The sequence below is a fragment of the Balaenoptera acutorostrata genome, chromosome 15 (assembly GCF_949987535.1).
Source record: "Balaenoptera acutorostrata chromosome 15, mBalAcu1.1, whole genome shotgun sequence".
In the NCBI taxonomy this organism is placed as follows: Eukaryota; Metazoa; Chordata; class Mammalia; order Artiodactyla; family Balaenopteridae; genus Balaenoptera; species Balaenoptera acutorostrata.
The window spans coordinates 15,903,214-15,920,267 of NC_080078.1; the positions used below are offsets into that span (position 1 = coordinate 15,903,214).

At 54.7% G+C, this 17,054-nt stretch overlaps 2 protein-coding genes across 4 annotated transcripts; both read right to left on the reverse strand.

Moving 5' to 3' along the window:
* Window positions 1-7: 7 nt before the first annotated feature.
* On the reverse strand, window positions 8-9,700 carry KAT8 (lysine acetyltransferase 8). Of its 2 annotated transcripts, XM_057529071.1 has the most exons (11): window positions 9,456-9,698; window positions 8,080-8,154; window positions 7,829-8,004; window positions 4,138-4,191; window positions 3,873-4,037; window positions 3,018-3,107; window positions 1,190-1,330; window positions 999-1,092; window positions 754-904; window positions 448-602; window positions 8-177 (listed from the first exon to the last, which is right to left on the reverse strand). In XM_057529071.1, the coding sequence occupies exons 1-11, from the start codon at window positions 9,664-9,666 to the stop codon at window positions 113-115; spliced, it is 1,377 nt and encodes a 458-aa protein (XP_057385054.1). In that variant the 5' UTR covers window positions 9,667-9,698; the 3' UTR covers window positions 8-112. The 2 variants fall into 2 exon arrangements, with proteins under 2 accessions (XP_057385054.1, XP_057385053.1); XM_057529070.1 differs by having other exon boundaries at window positions 8-602; window positions 9,456-9,700.
* A 2,290-nt stretch (window positions 9,701-11,990) lies between these two features.
* BCKDK (branched chain keto acid dehydrogenase kinase) lies at window positions 11,991-16,830 on the reverse strand. 2 transcript variants are annotated; one of them, XM_007186447.2, is made up of 12 exons: window positions 16,623-16,830; window positions 15,668-16,034; window positions 15,474-15,542; window positions 15,269-15,379; window positions 14,924-14,971; window positions 14,724-14,843; window positions 14,127-14,225; window positions 13,849-13,922; window positions 13,390-13,518; window positions 13,211-13,300; window positions 12,570-12,728; window positions 11,991-12,476 (listed from the first exon to the last, which is right to left on the reverse strand). In XM_007186447.2, exons 2-12 carry the CDS (start codon window positions 15,860-15,862, stop codon window positions 12,332-12,334), a joined length of 1,239 nt encoding a protein of 412 aa, XP_007186509.1. In that variant the 5' UTR covers window positions 15,863-16,034; window positions 16,623-16,830; the 3' UTR covers window positions 11,991-12,331. The 2 variants fall into 2 exon arrangements, with proteins under 2 accessions (XP_007186509.1, XP_057385056.1); XM_057529073.1 differs by lacking the exon at window positions 16,623-16,830 and adding an exon at window positions 16,182-16,328.
* Window positions 16,831-17,054: the final 224 nt, after the last annotated feature.

The window sequence follows — 17,054 nt, forward strand, 5'->3', positions numbered from 1 at the left end:
CCAGAGCCACTGGCAGAACTTACTTTATTAAAAAAATGACGAAACAGGTCTGTACATATTTACAGGCTGGGGTGCAAGGAGGCACGGGTCCAGCAGCAGGGGCACAGGCCACTCACTTCTTGGAGAGTTTGACTTGCTTGTGCTTGGGGGGTGCCCACTTGAGGCAGACAGAGTCCACTGTGGGGAGAAGAGGCATGAGAGGCAGGACTGGGCCTCCGGGCCCGGCCGCTCGCACTGGCTGCTCTGCCCTGGGCCCAGGCCAGGTTTCACCTCGAGGTGAGAACAGGGGCAGACTGAGTCCTGGGGAGGGGGCTGCCCCAGGCTTCAGTCCTGGGAGCTGGTCAGACTGGTTGGGGATCCGATGACAGCAAAACAGAGGCCTTGGCTCACGGCAGTCCTTACATCTACCCCCCCCACACACACACACCCTGGGCAGACTCCACCCACCTGTTATGGGTGGTTTCTTATACTGGGCACTTTTGAGGTGTTCCTCCACCAGCTTGGGTGTGACACAGATCACATGCTGGCCCTTCCAGTACTTGACCATGTTGAGGGACTGGAGGGTGCTGATGATGTCATTCTGGGTGATGCTCGTCATCTGGCTGCAGAAAGGGATTAGAGCAGATGCTGGAGAGAGCTCCCTTGTGGGGTTTGGCTGGGACAGCAAAAGGGGACAAGGAGACAGTTTGACAGCATCACGGCCAATCTTAGGAGAGTCCTTCCCTCTTTGAGGGTTCCAGGTGCCTCCCTTACCTAAGGTCCTTGATGGACAGTGTGCCCCGGAAGTCTCGCAGGATCTCCAGAAGGACCCAGGACCAGTAGCTGCGGTAGCTGAGCTTGCCCAGGTCAGACAGTGGCTTCTCAGGGGAGCCTACTGTGCTCTCCAGCTTGGACAGCTCATAACCTGGCAACGGTGGAAATGAGGAAACTGAGGACCCACCCTGCCCTGGCACCCCTCACCACAGCTGCCCTTCCTGGACAGGCCGGGAACCACTCACTGAAAGCAATGAGGAACTTTCCATAGCCACGGCGCTGGTAGGGGGGCAGGGTCAGGATGCAGGCCACGTTGTTCCCATCTGGTGACTCCTTTTCCTGTAGGGGTGGGTGGTCAGGACCTCTGCGGAGGCTCAGCCCCTGCTTCTGGTTCATTCTCCCCCGCTCCCTCAACCCGGGCTTCCCGACCCAGCACCTTCGAGAAATAGCCGACGATGTGGGCTCCCTGCCTGTCCACCTCAGTCAAAATGTAAAAGACGAATGGCTCCACGTCGAAGTACAATGTCTTGTGGTCCAGGAAAAGCTTGGCCAGCAGACACAGGTTCTGACAGTAAATCTGAGGGGTCGCGAGGTGGAAGCAGACTCAGGGAGCAGGCGTTAACTCCTCCGCCTCGCCCCACGGAGGCCTGGGCAGGAGCTGCCACCCTGCCCTGCAAGTGCCAGGCTCCAGACAGCAGCCAGTGCCAGCACGGTGAGAAGTGGGATCCTCACCAGGACAGTCATGTTTAGAATTGGAAGGAGTCTTAGAGTCACATTCTGATGGACAGGGAAACTGAAAATCAGAGAGCTATGCGCACTCAAGGAGGTAACGGCAGAGCTGGACCAATCATGGCTACCACTTCTGAGCGCTGAAGAGGAGCTCAATCTTCACAGACACGAACTCTTCTATTTCAGGTCAGGAAACAAGCTCAGGGGAGACAGTGGCTCACTCAAGGTCCCATGGCTGGTGAGCACTAGGGCAGGACTCAACCTGCTATATGAGTTCTGACTGTTCATGGCTGTGTCCTCAGCACCTAGCGCAAGGCTAAGCGTGAAGCTGGGAGCTTGGTAAATGTTTGCTGAATGGACGACCCTCGAGCCTGACTCTGCAGCCTGAGCTGTCTGCCCACTCAGCCAAACTGGGACAGAGAGACCAATGTCAGGAGGGCCAGTGGGACCTGGAGGTTGGCTTCATGGCAGAGATCAAGGACACCTTTTACGTCCACTCTCGTTTGACTCAACAATTGTGTGAGCCCAGCACCGCTAGACCCATTTTGCTTAGGAGGCAACGGAGGCTCTGGGGGGCGGCGGGGGGGAGTGCTTGCCTGAGGCCCCAAAGCTGGAGAAGGCAGAGCTGGGAAGAACACCCACGTCTCCTGCTGGGGCCCCTCCTGCCGCCCCCAGCCCCATTCATGCTCAGGAAGGCAGAGCAGGGGGCTCTGGTGGGGCTAAGAATGGGTATTTCCCAAGTTACTTATCACGAGGCTGACAAAGGCCCATGTTTACTAAGCCCCTATTCGATGCCAGGGACTGTGCTAAGTACTTTACTTTGCTGTCTCATTTACTCCACTAACAAGCCTGTTAGTTAACTATTAGCATAACTCCTGTCTTAAAGATGAGGAAACAGGAACAAAGGACCTTAAGTAACTTGTCCAAGGTCAGCTAGAAGTGACGGGGCGATTTGAAGCCAGGAGCCACTCAGAGGCCAGCCCTCTGCGTCTTACACTCTACTGGCCTTCCCCAGGAGACCTTCCCAGACTGACCAGGCAAGGGTCAAGTTCTCAACGACAGCAAAGCAGGCCCCAAAGGCCCCACCCTGCCCCAGCGAAGTCCTTCAGGAACAAGGAAATTAGCGGTCTGAGCCACAGAGCTCTCCCCGCAGGAAACCTCACACAAAGCAGTTCACACCCAGGAAAAACAAACACCTTTTCTTCAGGCAGAAAGAGAAAGCAGTTTTTAAGCACAGCCTGAGGCAAGACAATCTCCACTCTGGGTTCCAAAATCGCCTGAACCTAAGCCACCCCAAGCTACCCCATCAGAAGGCAAGTCCTCAGGGACAGAAGGGAAACCCAGAACTCGAGGCTGGTACCACAGGGCCATGAGTTCACTATGCACCAACCACAGGCCGAGTGCCAGGCTGAGCACAAGCCCGCAGGCCTCTTCGCACACTAAGGCCGGCCTCTACCCTTTGGCGACGGTGAGGATCGTCGGGAGGTGCCCAGCGTGTCCCCCCACCTGCCACAGTGCCTCCCCCCCGGGCTCACCTTGTGGTCTTTGCCGTCTACCTCGTACACAGAGATGTTGCTCTTGCGATAGATCTCCTTCCCCGGGGGCTGCCGCCACTGGCACTGGCCCTGGGGGTGGGGATGGGCAGGGGGAGGCACAGGTATGAGGCCCCAAGGCTCCCCACTAGGTGCCCCATCCTGCCCTGTGTGGCCTGCAGCAGGCCTCTGCTCCTCTCCACCTGGAGACCCCGGGCTCCACCCTTTACCTACATCGAGTAATCCTCCCAACCATCTGAGGAGACGGATGCTATTTTACAGATGGAGAAACCGAGGCACAGTAACTGGCTAAGTAACTGGCTCAAATATCACACAGCGAGATGGTTTTAAGTCCAGCTCAGCCTGGCTCTGGACGACTCTGGAGGGCTGGCACCCGTGACAAGGGCATTGCCCAAACCACATACATTTGCCTCAGTGTCTACCCTGTGGGAAACACGCCACTGCCCTGCCCCAGCAGGTCCTCGTGTGGATTAAAGCTTCCTGTCTGTCCGCACCTCATGGTCCCACGGCTCGGGGCTGTGCCTACTTCCTCTTTTCCACAGGGGAACCTGGCACTGGACTGGCCTTGATAAACATGTGCTGAGGGCAAGGGACCCCAGAAGGTCCCCATTCCACAGAAGAGGAAACTGTGGTCTGGGGAGGGTCAGCAAGTTGGCCAAGGTCACTCCGGCAAAGGCAGAGTCAGGCCTGGAATCCAGGTCTCTCCAGCCGGGGCAGCTTTTCCTTGGACTCAACTGCTCTGGACCTGTCTCTCTTGCCCAGTGCCGCTGCCTCAGCCGGCCCTCAGCCTCTATGCCCACCACCGCACTCACCAGGCCCGGCCCGGCCCAGCCTCACCAAGTGGAAGCGGTAGCTCTTTTCGTATTTCATGTACTTGAGGCAGTACTCGCAGAGCCAGAGCTTGGGCTGTTTCCCATAGTCTTCAGGGAACGGGGAGAAGTACCAGGCGTCGATTTCGTAGTTCCCGATGTGGATCTTGTCCACGTACTTCACTTTGGTGATCTGTGGGCGAGGTGGGAGTGAAGGGCAGGGGATGGCTCGGTCGGGGCAAGGGATGCCGTAGGAAGGGGTGCCCCCACTTAGGACCCCCTCCCCTACTTACCGCCTCATGTTCCTTCTCCAAGGCTGCTGTTGTGGGGTCCATCTCTGCATAGGTCTGAGTGAGAAAGAAGTGGGCACAGGTGAACAGAAGTGGCGGTCAGGCCACCCCTCCCATCCCAGAACCCAGCACTTCCCTCCTGTCTAGCAAACCTGTTTCACCTGGTTTCAGAGCTGACTGGTCCAAGTTCCTCTCCCATCTGCCCACCCACCCATACATCCCAGACACTCCTGATGCCCAAGTTGGGACCTTTTGCCTGATGAACAGGGCTAGGATCAGGAGGCCTGGTTCCAGTTCTTGCGCTGCTAAGAGCTTCAGCTGTACAACGCGATCAATCCAGCTCTGCCATAGTTGTTGTGAGACAGATGACATAATGGGCCTGGTCTTCCACTTCCATAGCAGGAACTGGTGCGGACTGCCCGGTGTGCCTGGACCTCTTTCCTGCCCATGGGACTGCTCCCGGAGGCCCCTCCCACAGGCACATCAGGCTCTAGGTGTCCAGAAAGGAACTCAACCTTTCCTCCCTGCAAACCTGTTCATCCTCCTGGGTTCCCCATCTCCCTAGGAGCATCACCTTCAGTCCAACTACCCCAGACCAATAAGAGGCCTGCTCTCAAGACTCCTCCTCCTCTCTCAGCCTGGCATTCGAATAACGGCCACGTCCTGTTAGCTCTACCTCCTTGTCATCTCTGGAACCGGTTCCTCTGTCCCACACCAAATAGCCACTGCCACCGTCTCAGGTCTGGATAGTTGACGAGGCCTCTGTAAATTCCCAGCCCCCAGTCTCAGCCCCCTCAAATCTGCTCTGCTATTGACACTCCTGTTTCTGGCCTCCATGCCTTTGCACATGCAGTTCCTTCCACCCTGAATGTCCTTCCCTCTCCTAGAGCTGCCAGAAGATGCTTACTCAGCCTGGTACCGAGCATGAGCCAGGCAAGTGCATGATGAGGCAGAGCTTGGCGAGTGATCACGTATTAATTGTTTTTGCTGTGCTCTCCCTGTCCTTCAAGGCCCAGCACCCTGGGAAGGTGTGGTCAACAATCCTCCAGGAGGCCTGACTGGATTCTTCCAATGCAGAATACATTCCTTCCCAAGTCAGGAATTCAGTGGTCAACAACAGTACCCTCCGACTCCCCCTTCTTGGCTTCCCCCATTTTCCAAGTCTTTGGAAGGCAGGGACTACAAGCCAGGTGGCACTCACAGCCCATCTTGTTCCTAGGCCAGACGCTGAAGGAGGAACCAAGTCCAGCCTGACAGTGGACGCAGGTAGGCCTATGACCTACACCAGAGTAGATGGCAGCCTTGCCCTGTAGTTCAGAAGGGAGAAGGAGCCAGCCTTTTACCCAGAACCCCTTCCACAAAGCACTTTGCCTGGATGGCCTCATTTAACCCTTTTGGCAACGCTGAGATACAATGTTCTTACTTCTATTTTACAGAGAAGTAAACAGGCAGGGAGAGGCGAGGTCACTGGCCCTTGGGGACTAGCCAGCTGCCATTTATTCCGAGTACTAAGCACTTACGTCGCAGGCATTACTCAGAACAAGCCTGAGATGGGAGTCCTCTCTCTCTCCACTGCACGAAAGAGGAAACTGAGGCACAGAGAGATGAGCTCACAGAACTGGCACCCAGCACAGCTGGGCATGGGCCCCTCGCCTGTCCAACTCCACACCTAACCCCTGCAAAGATGAGGGAAGGATGATTTTCCTCCTCACATGCCTCTTTAAAATACATTTCCCAACTCATACAACACAATCCTCCTCTGCAAATGCATTAAAGAACTACAAAAACACTACTTTCCGTAAATGCTGCAGTTTATTTAGAATTAAACATTAATTAGGCTCTGAAGAAACTTGCTGATCGTTAACTCGCTGTTACTCGTTCTTTGATTTTATCCCCACTGGCCCACTGTCAACCACCCTGCTGACTGCCAGCTTAGAGGTACATCTTTGTGACTTAATGTGCCAGTGCAACCTGGCTGGGGAGCTAAGAAAACCTTAGATCTGCGCTGTCCGGTAGAGTAGTCACCAGCCACAAGTGGCCACCTAAATTTAAGTTCATTACATTCAAATAAAATTTAATTCTCGGGACTTCCCTGGTGGTCCAGTGGTAAAGAATCCGCCTTTCAATGCAGGGGACACGGGTTCGATCCCTGGTCGGGGAACTAAGATCCCACATGCCGTGCAGCGTGGCCAAAAAAAAAATCTTTTAATAAAATTAAAAAATTTAATTCTTACTCACACGAAACCCATTTCAAGTGCTCAAGAGAACACGTGAGTAGTGGCTACTGTTTCTGACAGCACAGAGGTAGAACATTTCCATTTATCACAGGACGTTCAATTGGACCGTGCTGCCTTAGATGGTGACAGATCTTTTTTTTTGGCCACGCCATGTGGCTTGCAGGATCTCAGTTCCTGACCAGGGATTGAACCCGGGCCATGACAGTGAAAGTGCCGAGTCCTAACCATTGGACCGCCAGGGAATTCCCAGTGAGAGATCTTTCTAATTCAGGTATTTCAAATTTTTTTATCACAGCACTGTAAACCAACTGGCAAGTTTGTGTATATACATATATATATTTGTATGTGAGACAGAAGCTTCTTAAAACAATAGTTACCTTTAATAAAGTACAACACACTATGATATTTTCTATCTTGTCCTAGTTCTTCCATTTTTGAAATTTAAATGGTCACCACCCACTGAACTAATTTGGCAATCTACTAACAGCCCCACAGTTTGCAAATCATTGCTGCTAAGCCCAGAACGAGCACTCAGAAAGATGGACTAGCACTGGTTGAAAATAATGAAGGTCTGGGTGCCTTGAGAGCTCCATAAACCCTCCTCTTGTGTGCACACCCCATCTCACAAATCCAGAAACTAAGATTCACAGTGGGAGGATAGAAACCCCCCAGGGCAGGCTAGCTTCGTGAAAAGAACCCAAGTTTTGGAATAAAGTGGCAGGAATTTCTAGCATGTTTCAAAGAGTTTGTGCCCCAAAGTAGGACAATCTAGTTGGCCAATCTAATTCCTAACTGGATTCCTAAAACTACCTGTACCTCCCTTGTAAACTGGGGATATAATGCTTACCTCACAGAGTTGCTGTGACACTTCAGTGAGATCATATACTGAAATACTTAGCCTAATACTGTGGCTCACAAGCCTATAAATGTTTGCCATTATTACTCTAATTTCAACCCACCCTTTTACTAGCTGTATGATCTTGGGCATGTTACTTAACCTCTCTGAACCTGCTTCCTGTTTTCCTCAAAAAGAACTAATTACCCCTGGGGTGTTGAGTTGTTAGGGAGGATCTGATGAGCTTATACAGGCACAACACTCAGCACAATGCTTGGCAATAGCAAGTGCCCCAAATCACTCATTCTCTTCCTCCCCTTTGGACTTCAGGTCCATCTGTCAATGTGGCACAGCCAAAAGCGAGCACGAAAGGTGCAAGAGGCCTGAGTTCCAGTCCCAGCTGTGTCATTTCCTTGCCACGAGACTGTAGCCAAGCTCTCACCCTCTCTGAGCCTCAGTTTTCTCATCTGTGAAGAATACCTGGGAAGAAGTAGATAGAGTCCCCTACACACTGTAGGAGCTTAAGAAATGGGAGCTGCTGTGGTTTTGGCACTGGGACCCAAGGGAGTCAGCAGAGGCAGCTGAGCCTCCTGCAGCCCCGGGGAAGGGGAGGGGCCCGGACCTTCTGCACGTGGTTGATCTCGTCATGCTTGCGCTTTTGGTTTCGAGTGATCTTTCGCTCAGGCTGCTCGGCCAGCTCACTGAGGTACTTCTCTGAGTTCTTCTGCACGGCATCCTTCACTGTCTTGGTCAGCGCCAGCCGGTTCTTGTCTACCCATTCGTCCAGTCGCCGGTTAACTGTGAGGATGGGCCATGAGGGTGCTGCCCTTCCGCCCCCGCCCCCCCCAGACCTGGATACCCCAAATCACTCACAGCCCACATAGTGTACATAGAATTCCTCTCGGCCCTCCTGATCGTTCACTCGAGACTGGATCACTTCAGCAGAATCTGTGAAGGGAAAGGGCTAGCATCACCAGGAAAGAAAACGGGGCTGGAACAAGAGTGATCCTTCGCACTGAGGAGCAGTTTCCCAGATTCTGTGGCCAAATGTATGCTAACCTCACCTGTTCACATCTGCCACTCCCTTCAATCACTGTCTGAGGTGGGCCAGATTGGTGCTGTTATTCTTATTTTAGAGACAAGGAAACTGAGGCCTATCCAGGGTCACCTATTTGAAAAGTGATAAGAGCTAATACTTAACTGAATTTAAATCTGGCTCCAAATTCAATGTTTGTTTCACTATACTCAGTCGTTCATTTGTTCAGGGGTCATGGGGGCTAGCTGTGGAATCAGACAGCCCCACTTCCTAGCTATATTTAACTGATCAAGTTATTTTGGCTTTCTGAGCCTCAGCATCTTCATCTATAAGGATAACCGTGCCCACCTCAAACGGTGAATTAATGGCTCTAAAGCTTTCAGTATAGCACCTGACAAAGAGACCATTCGATAAACGAGGAAGGCAACCACTGCATGTCTGGCCCTGTGCTGGGTTGCTGCTGGATACAGTGATGGATCATGAGCAGTCCTGCCCTCCGGAAGTTCCCACTTTGACAGAAAACAGACAGACAGACAATGACAACATAATGGTACATATACTATAGCTCAGGTATGAAGAAAATGTTGCATTTCTTCATACAGAAAGGGAACATACAGAAGGGAACGACTCAATCTGCCTGAAGGGAGTCAAGAATGGCATCACAGGGGATATGATCCTAAAAGGATGACTGGGGCTAGCCAGCTAAACAAGGAGAAAGGGAAGAAAGGGCATTCCAAGCAGAGGGCACAGGCGGTAAAAGGCATATGGCCTTCAGAGCATACAGTGTGGTCTGGTCTGGCAATGGCCTTTACTAGGGGTGCTGAAAAACAGAGAGGTTACAAAAATGAATGCCATTCTAAGGAACTTGGGGTTTATTTTGGAAATGAGGCAAAGCAATAGAAGGGAGGGGAAGCTCGCTTTTGTGTTCTGGGAGGTCCTCTCCGCTGGCGGCTGCAGGGGATGGATGGAAGGGGGAGTCACAGAGACAAGGGAGACCACTGAGGAAGAAGGTTAACAAGAAAAGGGAATGAAGCCTAAGACTGGGCAAGGAAGTGGATTGGGAGCTCTACACACAGTAGGAAGAACTTGGCGAACGCCCAACTCGGGGAGGTTTGTAGGCGGCGCCCGGGTAAGTCCGAAAGTCCGCGTTCTCCTCCCTCAGGCCCCGTCCCGCCCTTAAACCCCGCCCCCTGGCCCTGGGTCCCGCCCTCACGCCAGGTGCTATCCGGCCTTCGGCACAGGTATGTTTCTCCGATCTCCACGGTGACTTCTGGCTCTCCACGCGCCGGAGTCGGCGGAGAGACGCGGCCCGGGGACGGGGAGGTCCCCTCGACCGCCACATTCTCGCCGGGCCCGGGCTCGCCCTCCCCCGCGACCCCTGAAGTCGCCGCCGCAATCGCCGCAGCTGCTCCTTGTGCCGCCATCGCTGTAGTGGAAGTGACGCCAGAATACAGCGCCGCGCAGGGCCTTTAGCTCCGGGTCAGCGGCTCGTGGCGGAGGCCGCGGCAGGCTGGGGGGGGGGGGGAGGGGGGGGACGTCGCAAGAGCTCATTGGCTCGTGCGACGGTCTCCGCGGCGCTGGGCCAGATTGACGTGGACTGTGCCGGTTGCCCTGGAGTTGTTTTCCGTTTGGAACTATGGCTGCACCGTAGAGTTGAAGAGAGGAAAAAGGCTTTCCTGATGTGATGCCTCAGCTCGATCTTTTTTAAAGGTCCGGGTGCCTGATCAGGGGGCGCTGCCCCCACTTCACCGGGGCAGAGCCAAAGCATCCTGCCTGGATGCCTGGCTTTAGGGCGATGAACTTGGGATTAACACCCATCCCCGTGCCGCCCACTTCCGCCTGCCAAATACGGGTCTCCCGTCTTTGAAGACTGGAGAAACTGCCTTCCTTGTTCAGAGTGGGAAAAGGACAGTTGGGGTGGGGGAAGCAGGACGGATGTGTCCTGGGACAGCCAATAAGTCACTCTCACAGAATCAAGCCTTTGTAAAGAAAGGACCAGGTCCCCTAAACAGAAACTAGCCAAAGGCAGTGGACATAATGGAGAGCATCTGGGGCTTATTGAGTGAGGAATCCTGGGTTCTGCCCCTACACTGGGGAAGTTGTACAAGTATGTCCATTCCCAGAGTGTCGTTAAAGGTTAAACTGTATAAGGCATGTAACTATAAAAAGGTTGAACCATATACTTATCTCTCATGTATATAAAACAAGCGTATTGCACAATACCAGACAGGGTAGGTGCTCAAACATTCCCTTTGGCCTCTCTCTGAATCATCTTTGACTTATAATTTGGTTATTGGGCTTAGAAACAATTCTAAGAGGGGTGTAATGCTCAAGCCCTAAGGATGAGGTTATAGACCAGGAAATGTCTAAGTATTTGTGAGGGATGGCAGTGGGAAGTGCTGGTAACTTGGCTTTTGGGGAATGAAGAAGTTTGGGGGGAGCAGTAAATGCCAGTTGTCTGGCAGCATATGAAACAGAAGAAATAAAAGGCAAGAAAAAAAAATTAAAACTGTAGTACCTTTTCCCACTCTCCACCCACCCCTAGAACTATGTAGATGATTCACCCAGATCCCCTAGAATCTTTTTTTGTTGCTTCTCTGTGCTCATGTTTCCTTTGATGGGCTTTCAAAAGCCAGCACCAGAGGCTTGTTTGGCGAACTGCCCCTCAAGCTAATAGAGCTATTTTGCCTCAGAAGAGGTGAAAACGGAAGTTCTTAGCCAGCGAGTTTTAAGTACCTCCCCAGTCCCACTCAAATAGGGACATTAAACGAATGATTGTCCAGTGGAGGAGTCCATCAATGACTGTGGAGCTTAGCTCTCTTGCCTGGCCTCCGGCCCTTCCCTTTCCCACTTCCCCTACTCCCTTCTGGGAGCACTTTCTCAACAAATCACTCGGACACAAATCCTCCTTTTAAGATGTGCTTCTAGGGAACCCAACCTGAAACATCCCTTCCTAGCTTAAAACCCTTCCATGGGTCCCTGCTGCCTCCAGGATAAAACCCATGTTTCTTCACTGTAAATTCAAGGTCTCTCACCCTGACTGCCACCTACCTCTCCAGTCTCACCCCCTCTGCCCTGCAGCCGCAGGATTTTCAGCCTGGCAAGTCACTATGGTTTCCCACCACCAGATACAATTCCTGTCTCCCCTCAGTGCCCCACCTCCATCACCAGTCCCACCAAGCAGGCCCTCAGGCCTTCTCCTTCCCTGGCAAGACAGGCAGGCGGTCACCTCACCACCTGCTCCCTGGAGTCCTTTCCTTTTGCCCTCCCTACCAGGACCCCACTGTCCTCTGGGGCCTGCCAGAGCACAATCTGGTGTGTTCCTTTCCTTGGCAACAGCAAGCACAGCTGGCAGACAGTATTTTTAACCTTACTCAGGTTCAGGAATCAGGTGGCTTGGAAAGTTGCCTAGTCTGGTGACCTACACCTCCTCAACCTGTGACTGCTGGGAAGGGAAGAGTCAGAACTGAGGCCTAAAGCTGGGCCAACCCGGGCCTTCAATATTGTCTGGGAGCCAGAAACATTTGGTAAATGAAATAAATGAAAAGTCTTTGCACAAACTGCCCAAGTCATCCCCACTCCCACCAAATCTAATGTGCAAGCAACTCGGAGCCAATTCCATTCCTGGTCTGCCAGGCTGTGAGGACAGAGACTGGAACATGAACTAGTTAAACCCAAGGGTCCAGGGGACCTGAATGGGGGCAGAAACAAAGGCTCACCTGCCCTGCCCACACATGGGGCCCAAGAGGGCTTTCAAAATGTGAACTTTAATAACAAACAGCAGGTCAGAGTGGGGGTTCCCCAGGAACAAGAATGACGGAGCTGGTGCTGGAGACCCCAAGGGTCCCCACTTCATCCCCTCTAAGGCCTGGAGGCGGGGAAGCAGTGGACCCCATCGAGGAGGGGAGGTGCCTGGCCCCACGTAAGTAAGTCCATCTGCTTGGGGCCCTAAGACCCGAGATGCAGCAGTGTGTGGAGCAGGGTGGCACCCTACTGGGCTCGGAAGGTCCTGCACCCTACTGGGCTCGGAAGGTCCTGCCAGGGTGTGTGGCCCAGCCGGGGCAGGCAAGCAGGCCAAGGGCTACAGGGTCAGATGCGGAAGCTTTCCTCCCGGCCGTCGATGTGACGGAGCCGCAGGTAGACGTCCGTGCCAATGCCCTGTAGGGACTGCAGCCGAAGGGAACCACCGAGGTACTCTGCGTAGGCCCGCGATGTGGGCAGCCCGAAGCCAAAGCTGGGGGTGGGCAAGGGGACAGAACACGGGCTTCAGAGGCGTGAGTCTCCTGGGGCCCCCCCGCCCCTCCATTCTGGCCAGGTGGGGCCTCACCCGTGCATGGGTCCCGACTGGCCACCACTGTGCAGGTCCAGGTGGCCAAAGAGGGGGCTGATCCGGGGGTCCTGGGTGCTGGCCTCAGCCGTAGTGAAGTGGTAGTCCATAACCCGATCGAGGTCTTTGTGAGCGATTCCCCCGCCCCGGTCTGAAATCCTGGCAGGATGATGACGACAGGGGTTTGGCTCAGCTTTGGTGGGGCTCACTACCTCCCCAAGCAGACAGTGCTAAGTCGGCCTTCCTGTCGCTTCCACGCAGACATGGAATGTGGTCACCTAGACTCTTGGGCCTTGTTTTTTTAAGCTATGTTTCTCCACCCTCACCTCTGCCACTAACTGCTTATACCTTCTCATAGGACTTGACATTTATTCTCAGCCCAGCACCGCAGACTGTTTATTTCTGACTCCTTCCCCACTCTGGGCCCCTCAGCTGCTGACAAGGACAGGGCCCTGGGGCCCACAGCTGGCCCCAGATCCACTCATGTCCAGCTCATGGCAATCTCAGGACTGGAGAATATCTTGTCCAACCAGAAACTAAATCTCTGACTGGGGCAGGTACTGGCTTGAAATCATCCAGCAAATCAGAAACAGTGCCTGGAACCCCCATGCATCCCACCCCAACTCCCACCCTGGGCAAACCTGATGACGAGATCGATATCATTGTTGGCGATGGTGACGACCACATCTGGGACATTGTAGGGAGTGTCTAGGTGACTCTCCATTGTGGCTCTATGCAGGGGAAAAAGACCAGTAGGTGGTGGTGCCCCAGCCTCACCCCAGTTCCTGTCTGCCCCCTTCCAATATATCCAGCAGCCCACCTCATGGCATTCTTGAGCAGCTCGGGCAGGATGTAGTCCAGCGGCATCGGGATGAAGGGGAAACGGGCAGCCACATGTCCATTGATGCGGACTCGGGGGGCGTTGCCATACTTGTGTTCACACAGGCGTCTGCGGAAAGGAGCAAGGGTTCAGACCTCAACCAGTGGTTCTCAACTGGAGGTGATTCTGTCCCCACCCTCCCAGGGAAATTTTGCAATCTCTAGCGACATTTTGGCTGTCACAGCTGGAGAGTATTACTGGCATCAAGTGAGAAGCCGGGGACCCTTCTGAACATCCTAACAAGCACAGGCCAGCCCCTCACAAAAAAGAATGATCTGGCCCAAAACGTTAACAGTGTCACAGTTGAAAAACCCTGCCCTGGACCATGCCCTGGGCAACGGATCAGACCCAAACCTTCCCTGCCCGAAGACGTCACCCCCTTAGCCATTCTAGCCTCACCTGGCAAAGTCCACCCATTTTTCAATAATCTTCTTTGGTGAGAGGCGAGTGCAGATGATGCCAACAAAGTCGGGCTGGCAGGAGAAAGAAGGTCAGGACCAGGGATCACCTCCACCCACACCGTGGCCACCAAAAGCTTGCAAACTCTAGACTATGGAAGCAGCCCCAAGGCTCTCCCCAGGCCCTCGGCCCGGGTCCCCAACCCATGGGGGCTCCTGGCTCAGTCCCCTCTGCCCCATTTGACATTCCCAGGTAGGTCTCAGGTCCCCGCGTCCCACCTTGTCCTCATGTAGCGCCAGATGATGTGTAGCCAACATGCGGATCCCAAGCCTTGAAGTCAACGTCTTGTCTAAGAAGTAGCGGACGAGCTTCTCATCCTGTAAAGAGTAGGGGCTCAGAAACCCTGTGCCTGGGACTTCCCTGGTGGCGCAGTGGTTAAGAATCTGCCTGCTAACGCAGGGGACACGGGTTCGATCCCTGGTCTGGGAAGATCCCACATGCCATGGAGCAACAAAGCCTGTGCGCCACAGCTACTGAACCTACACTCTAGAGCCCACGAGCCACAACTACTGAGCCCGTGCACCACAACTACTGAGCCTGCGTGCCACAACTACTGAAGCCCGCTCACCTAGAGCCCGTGCTCCGCAACAAGAGAAGCCACCGCAATGAGAAGCCCGTGCACCACAACAAAGAGTAGCCCCCTCTCGCCGCAACTAGAGAAAGCCCGCGCGCAGCAACAAAGACCCAACGCAGCCAAAAATAAATAAACAAAAAATAAAAACAAAAACAAAAAATGTTAAAAAAAAAAAAAAGAAACCCTGTGCCCTTCCCAGGCCCTCCCAACAGGCCTGGGCCCCCATTGCGCTGCCCCTGACCTCTATGTGCTTCCGGCTCTCACGCAGGCCCTCAGCTAAGAGGGTCACCACATCCTTGTGGTCGTCCAACAGCTGTCGCACCAGCTGGCAGTACTGGGCATCGTCCGCCTGGTCCTTGATCTGCAGGCCACAGAATCATGAGCTTGGATGGTCCAGCCCTGACTTCTCAGCCCCTCACCCTGCCCTGGCCCAGCCCTCACCGGAGGGAAGTCTGTCAGCTTCTGGAAGGCACGGATGTACAGCTCGTGCTGCAAGGAAGAGGTGTGGGAATTCACAGGGATGCTCTGGGCACCAGGTAGAGAACAGCCACCCGTGCCCACCTATGGGGATTGCCATCCACCCCAATTCATTTGGTTCAAACCCCATCATGGCCTTTCAAGCCTCCGTGAAGGCTTGGGTTCCAGTCTTCTGTGGCCCTGAAACCTTTTGGCAGGTAAGTCTCTACCACTCTGATTCCGTCTCCCCATTTGCCCCATGGGCGGTGGGCACACTGATCTAAGGTCCTCTCTACTAGGGAAACCGACGCCCCCTTGAGGCCACCTTACCACGTGCAGTATGGTGGGGTTGCAGCCAATGATGAAAGGAAGGCTGCGGAAGCCCTTGATACGGTGAGCGATCCTCACTGGCAACTCCTGCTGCAAGTACCGGGCACTTTTCTAGAAGAAAGAGAGGAAGGAAGTTAGGGCCAGGGCCTGAGTGGCTGGGTCAGAGCTCCAGGGACCAAGAGAAAAATAGGGGCAGGAGTCTTACCAGAAGGTGACTGCCATCCTGAGAGCGGCCTGAATAGAGCATCATGGTCGGAGTGAGACGGACTGAGGGCTGGAGGGGCAGAGGGCCCTTGAGCACTGGATCTCTGACACCCTGCCCCCATCATATTAGCTCCACCCCTTCCCTGGACACCCACTCCAGCTCTGGACCCAGGCCTCACCGCCCTAGCTGCACACCTTCTCCGCTGCCACATCGATGGCCGATTGGTTGTAAAAGGAGGTGACTGTTTTGGAGCGCTCCCGTGCCATCTCCACGTGGTGGGTATCGGTGGCTGATGTGGAGCGGGCCCGGAGAGAGAGTGCGGGCCCCAAGAGAGGCCAGAGTGCTGGCCCGCCCCGGGGTCCGCTCCCCAGCACGGAAGCCAGTATCATCGTTTTGCTCTTTTGTCGAACTGGGCGGCCACTAGGGCTGAGGACCGGATAGATGGAGGCGACCCCAAAACGGGGCAGGAACGGTGTGGGTGGGCAGGGGCACTTCTCTGACTTCAGGGGCGAGAGCCGGTCGAGGATGCTGACAAGCTCAGCCTCCAGGAGCAGCTCCCATCTATAAAGGCGGAGGAAGGGGGAGTTGTAAGGCTCTGAATCCAGGCGCACTATCTTTCCACGTGAGCACTGGTTAGTCAGATTTGGACAATCTCTGCCCACCCCTTCAACCACTTCCCCAAGCACACACAGGCCGAGCCTGGATAACCTTGCTTTCCGGGGCTGCTATTCTTCAATCTGATGTTCTATCTGGTAGTCTGGAGGGAAGGGGATCCTTAGACTCTTCCAGCCCGAAAACCGCAACCCCCGCTCCCTCTGATCCCGGGCACCCTCGTTCAGGGGGCGGGGCTGACCCCTAATCCGGCGCCTTCGGACCCCGGCCGGTGTCTGGCCTGCGTACCTGCGGCACACAGAATTGTGCACCCCAGGGTCGGCTGCGTTGAAGTAGCGGCTCGAGTGTCCCCGTCTGGTTCCCTCCCTCCGCAGGGTCACTTGGTTCGGCCCGGATCTTCCCCATATGGTAGATGTCAGTCCCCCAGCCCCCCAACCCCAGTCCACGCGCGCTCCAGCAATCCAGAGCAAGGGTGGAGGCGGCGGACGCGCGCTGCGAAGCCTTCGCGGCACGGTCTGAGCGGGTCGGTCCACTTACCTCGGGGCCAGAGCCAGGGCCGGGGTCCGAGAGGAACGGCCCAAAAGTCCACCGGCCGGGCTGGCCGAGCCGCTGGCGCCCTCTGCCGCCGTGACGTCACGTGGGCTATGGGCGCCCTGTGCCTCCTGGGAGTTGTAGTTTGGAGCGGAGGACTCGCAACTCGCTCCAGGCCATCGTGGCTGTGTCTCTGCTCCCAGGTCCCCAAATAAATAGCACAGCTCTCTCCACAGGGCTCCCGGAGTTATCTGGTCTCTCTAGGCCTCTGTCTTCTGCTGGAAAAGAAATGCGAGAGGGCGAGAAGACCCTTAGATGCAAAGTGCACAGACCAAACCCTACCTGGATTCCTCCGCTGAGGTCCCGTCCTTCTCCCTTCTAGCTCTTGACTCATTTGCGGGAAACCAGACTGCCTGGTTCAACCCCCAGCTCAGCCAC

Coding starts and splice junctions, on each gene's coding strand:
- KAT8 (XM_057529070.1), bottom strand. CDS start 9,666: ATGGCGGCACAAGGAGCAGCTGCGGCGATTGCGGCGGCGACTTCAGGG. Junction 8,005..8,079: donor CTATGTACACTATGTGGGCT/GTGAGTGATTTG, acceptor CCATCCTCACAG/TTAACCGGCGACTGGACGAA. Junction 603..753: donor CTGTCCATCAAGGACCTTAG/GTAAGGGAGGCA, acceptor CCCTTTCTGCAG/CCAGATGACGAGCATCACCC.
- BCKDK (XM_007186447.2), bottom strand. CDS start 15,862: ATGATACTGGCTTCCGTGCTGGGGAGCGGACCCCGGGGCGGGCCAGCA. Junction 15,380..15,473: donor AGGATGGCAGTCACCTTCTG/GTAAGACTCCTG, acceptor TCTTTCTTCTAG/AAAAGTGCCCGGTACTTGCA. Junction 12,477..12,569: donor CAGTCGGGACCCATGCACGG/GTGAGGCCCCAC, acceptor GCCCACCCCCAG/CTTTGGCTTCGGGCTGCCCA.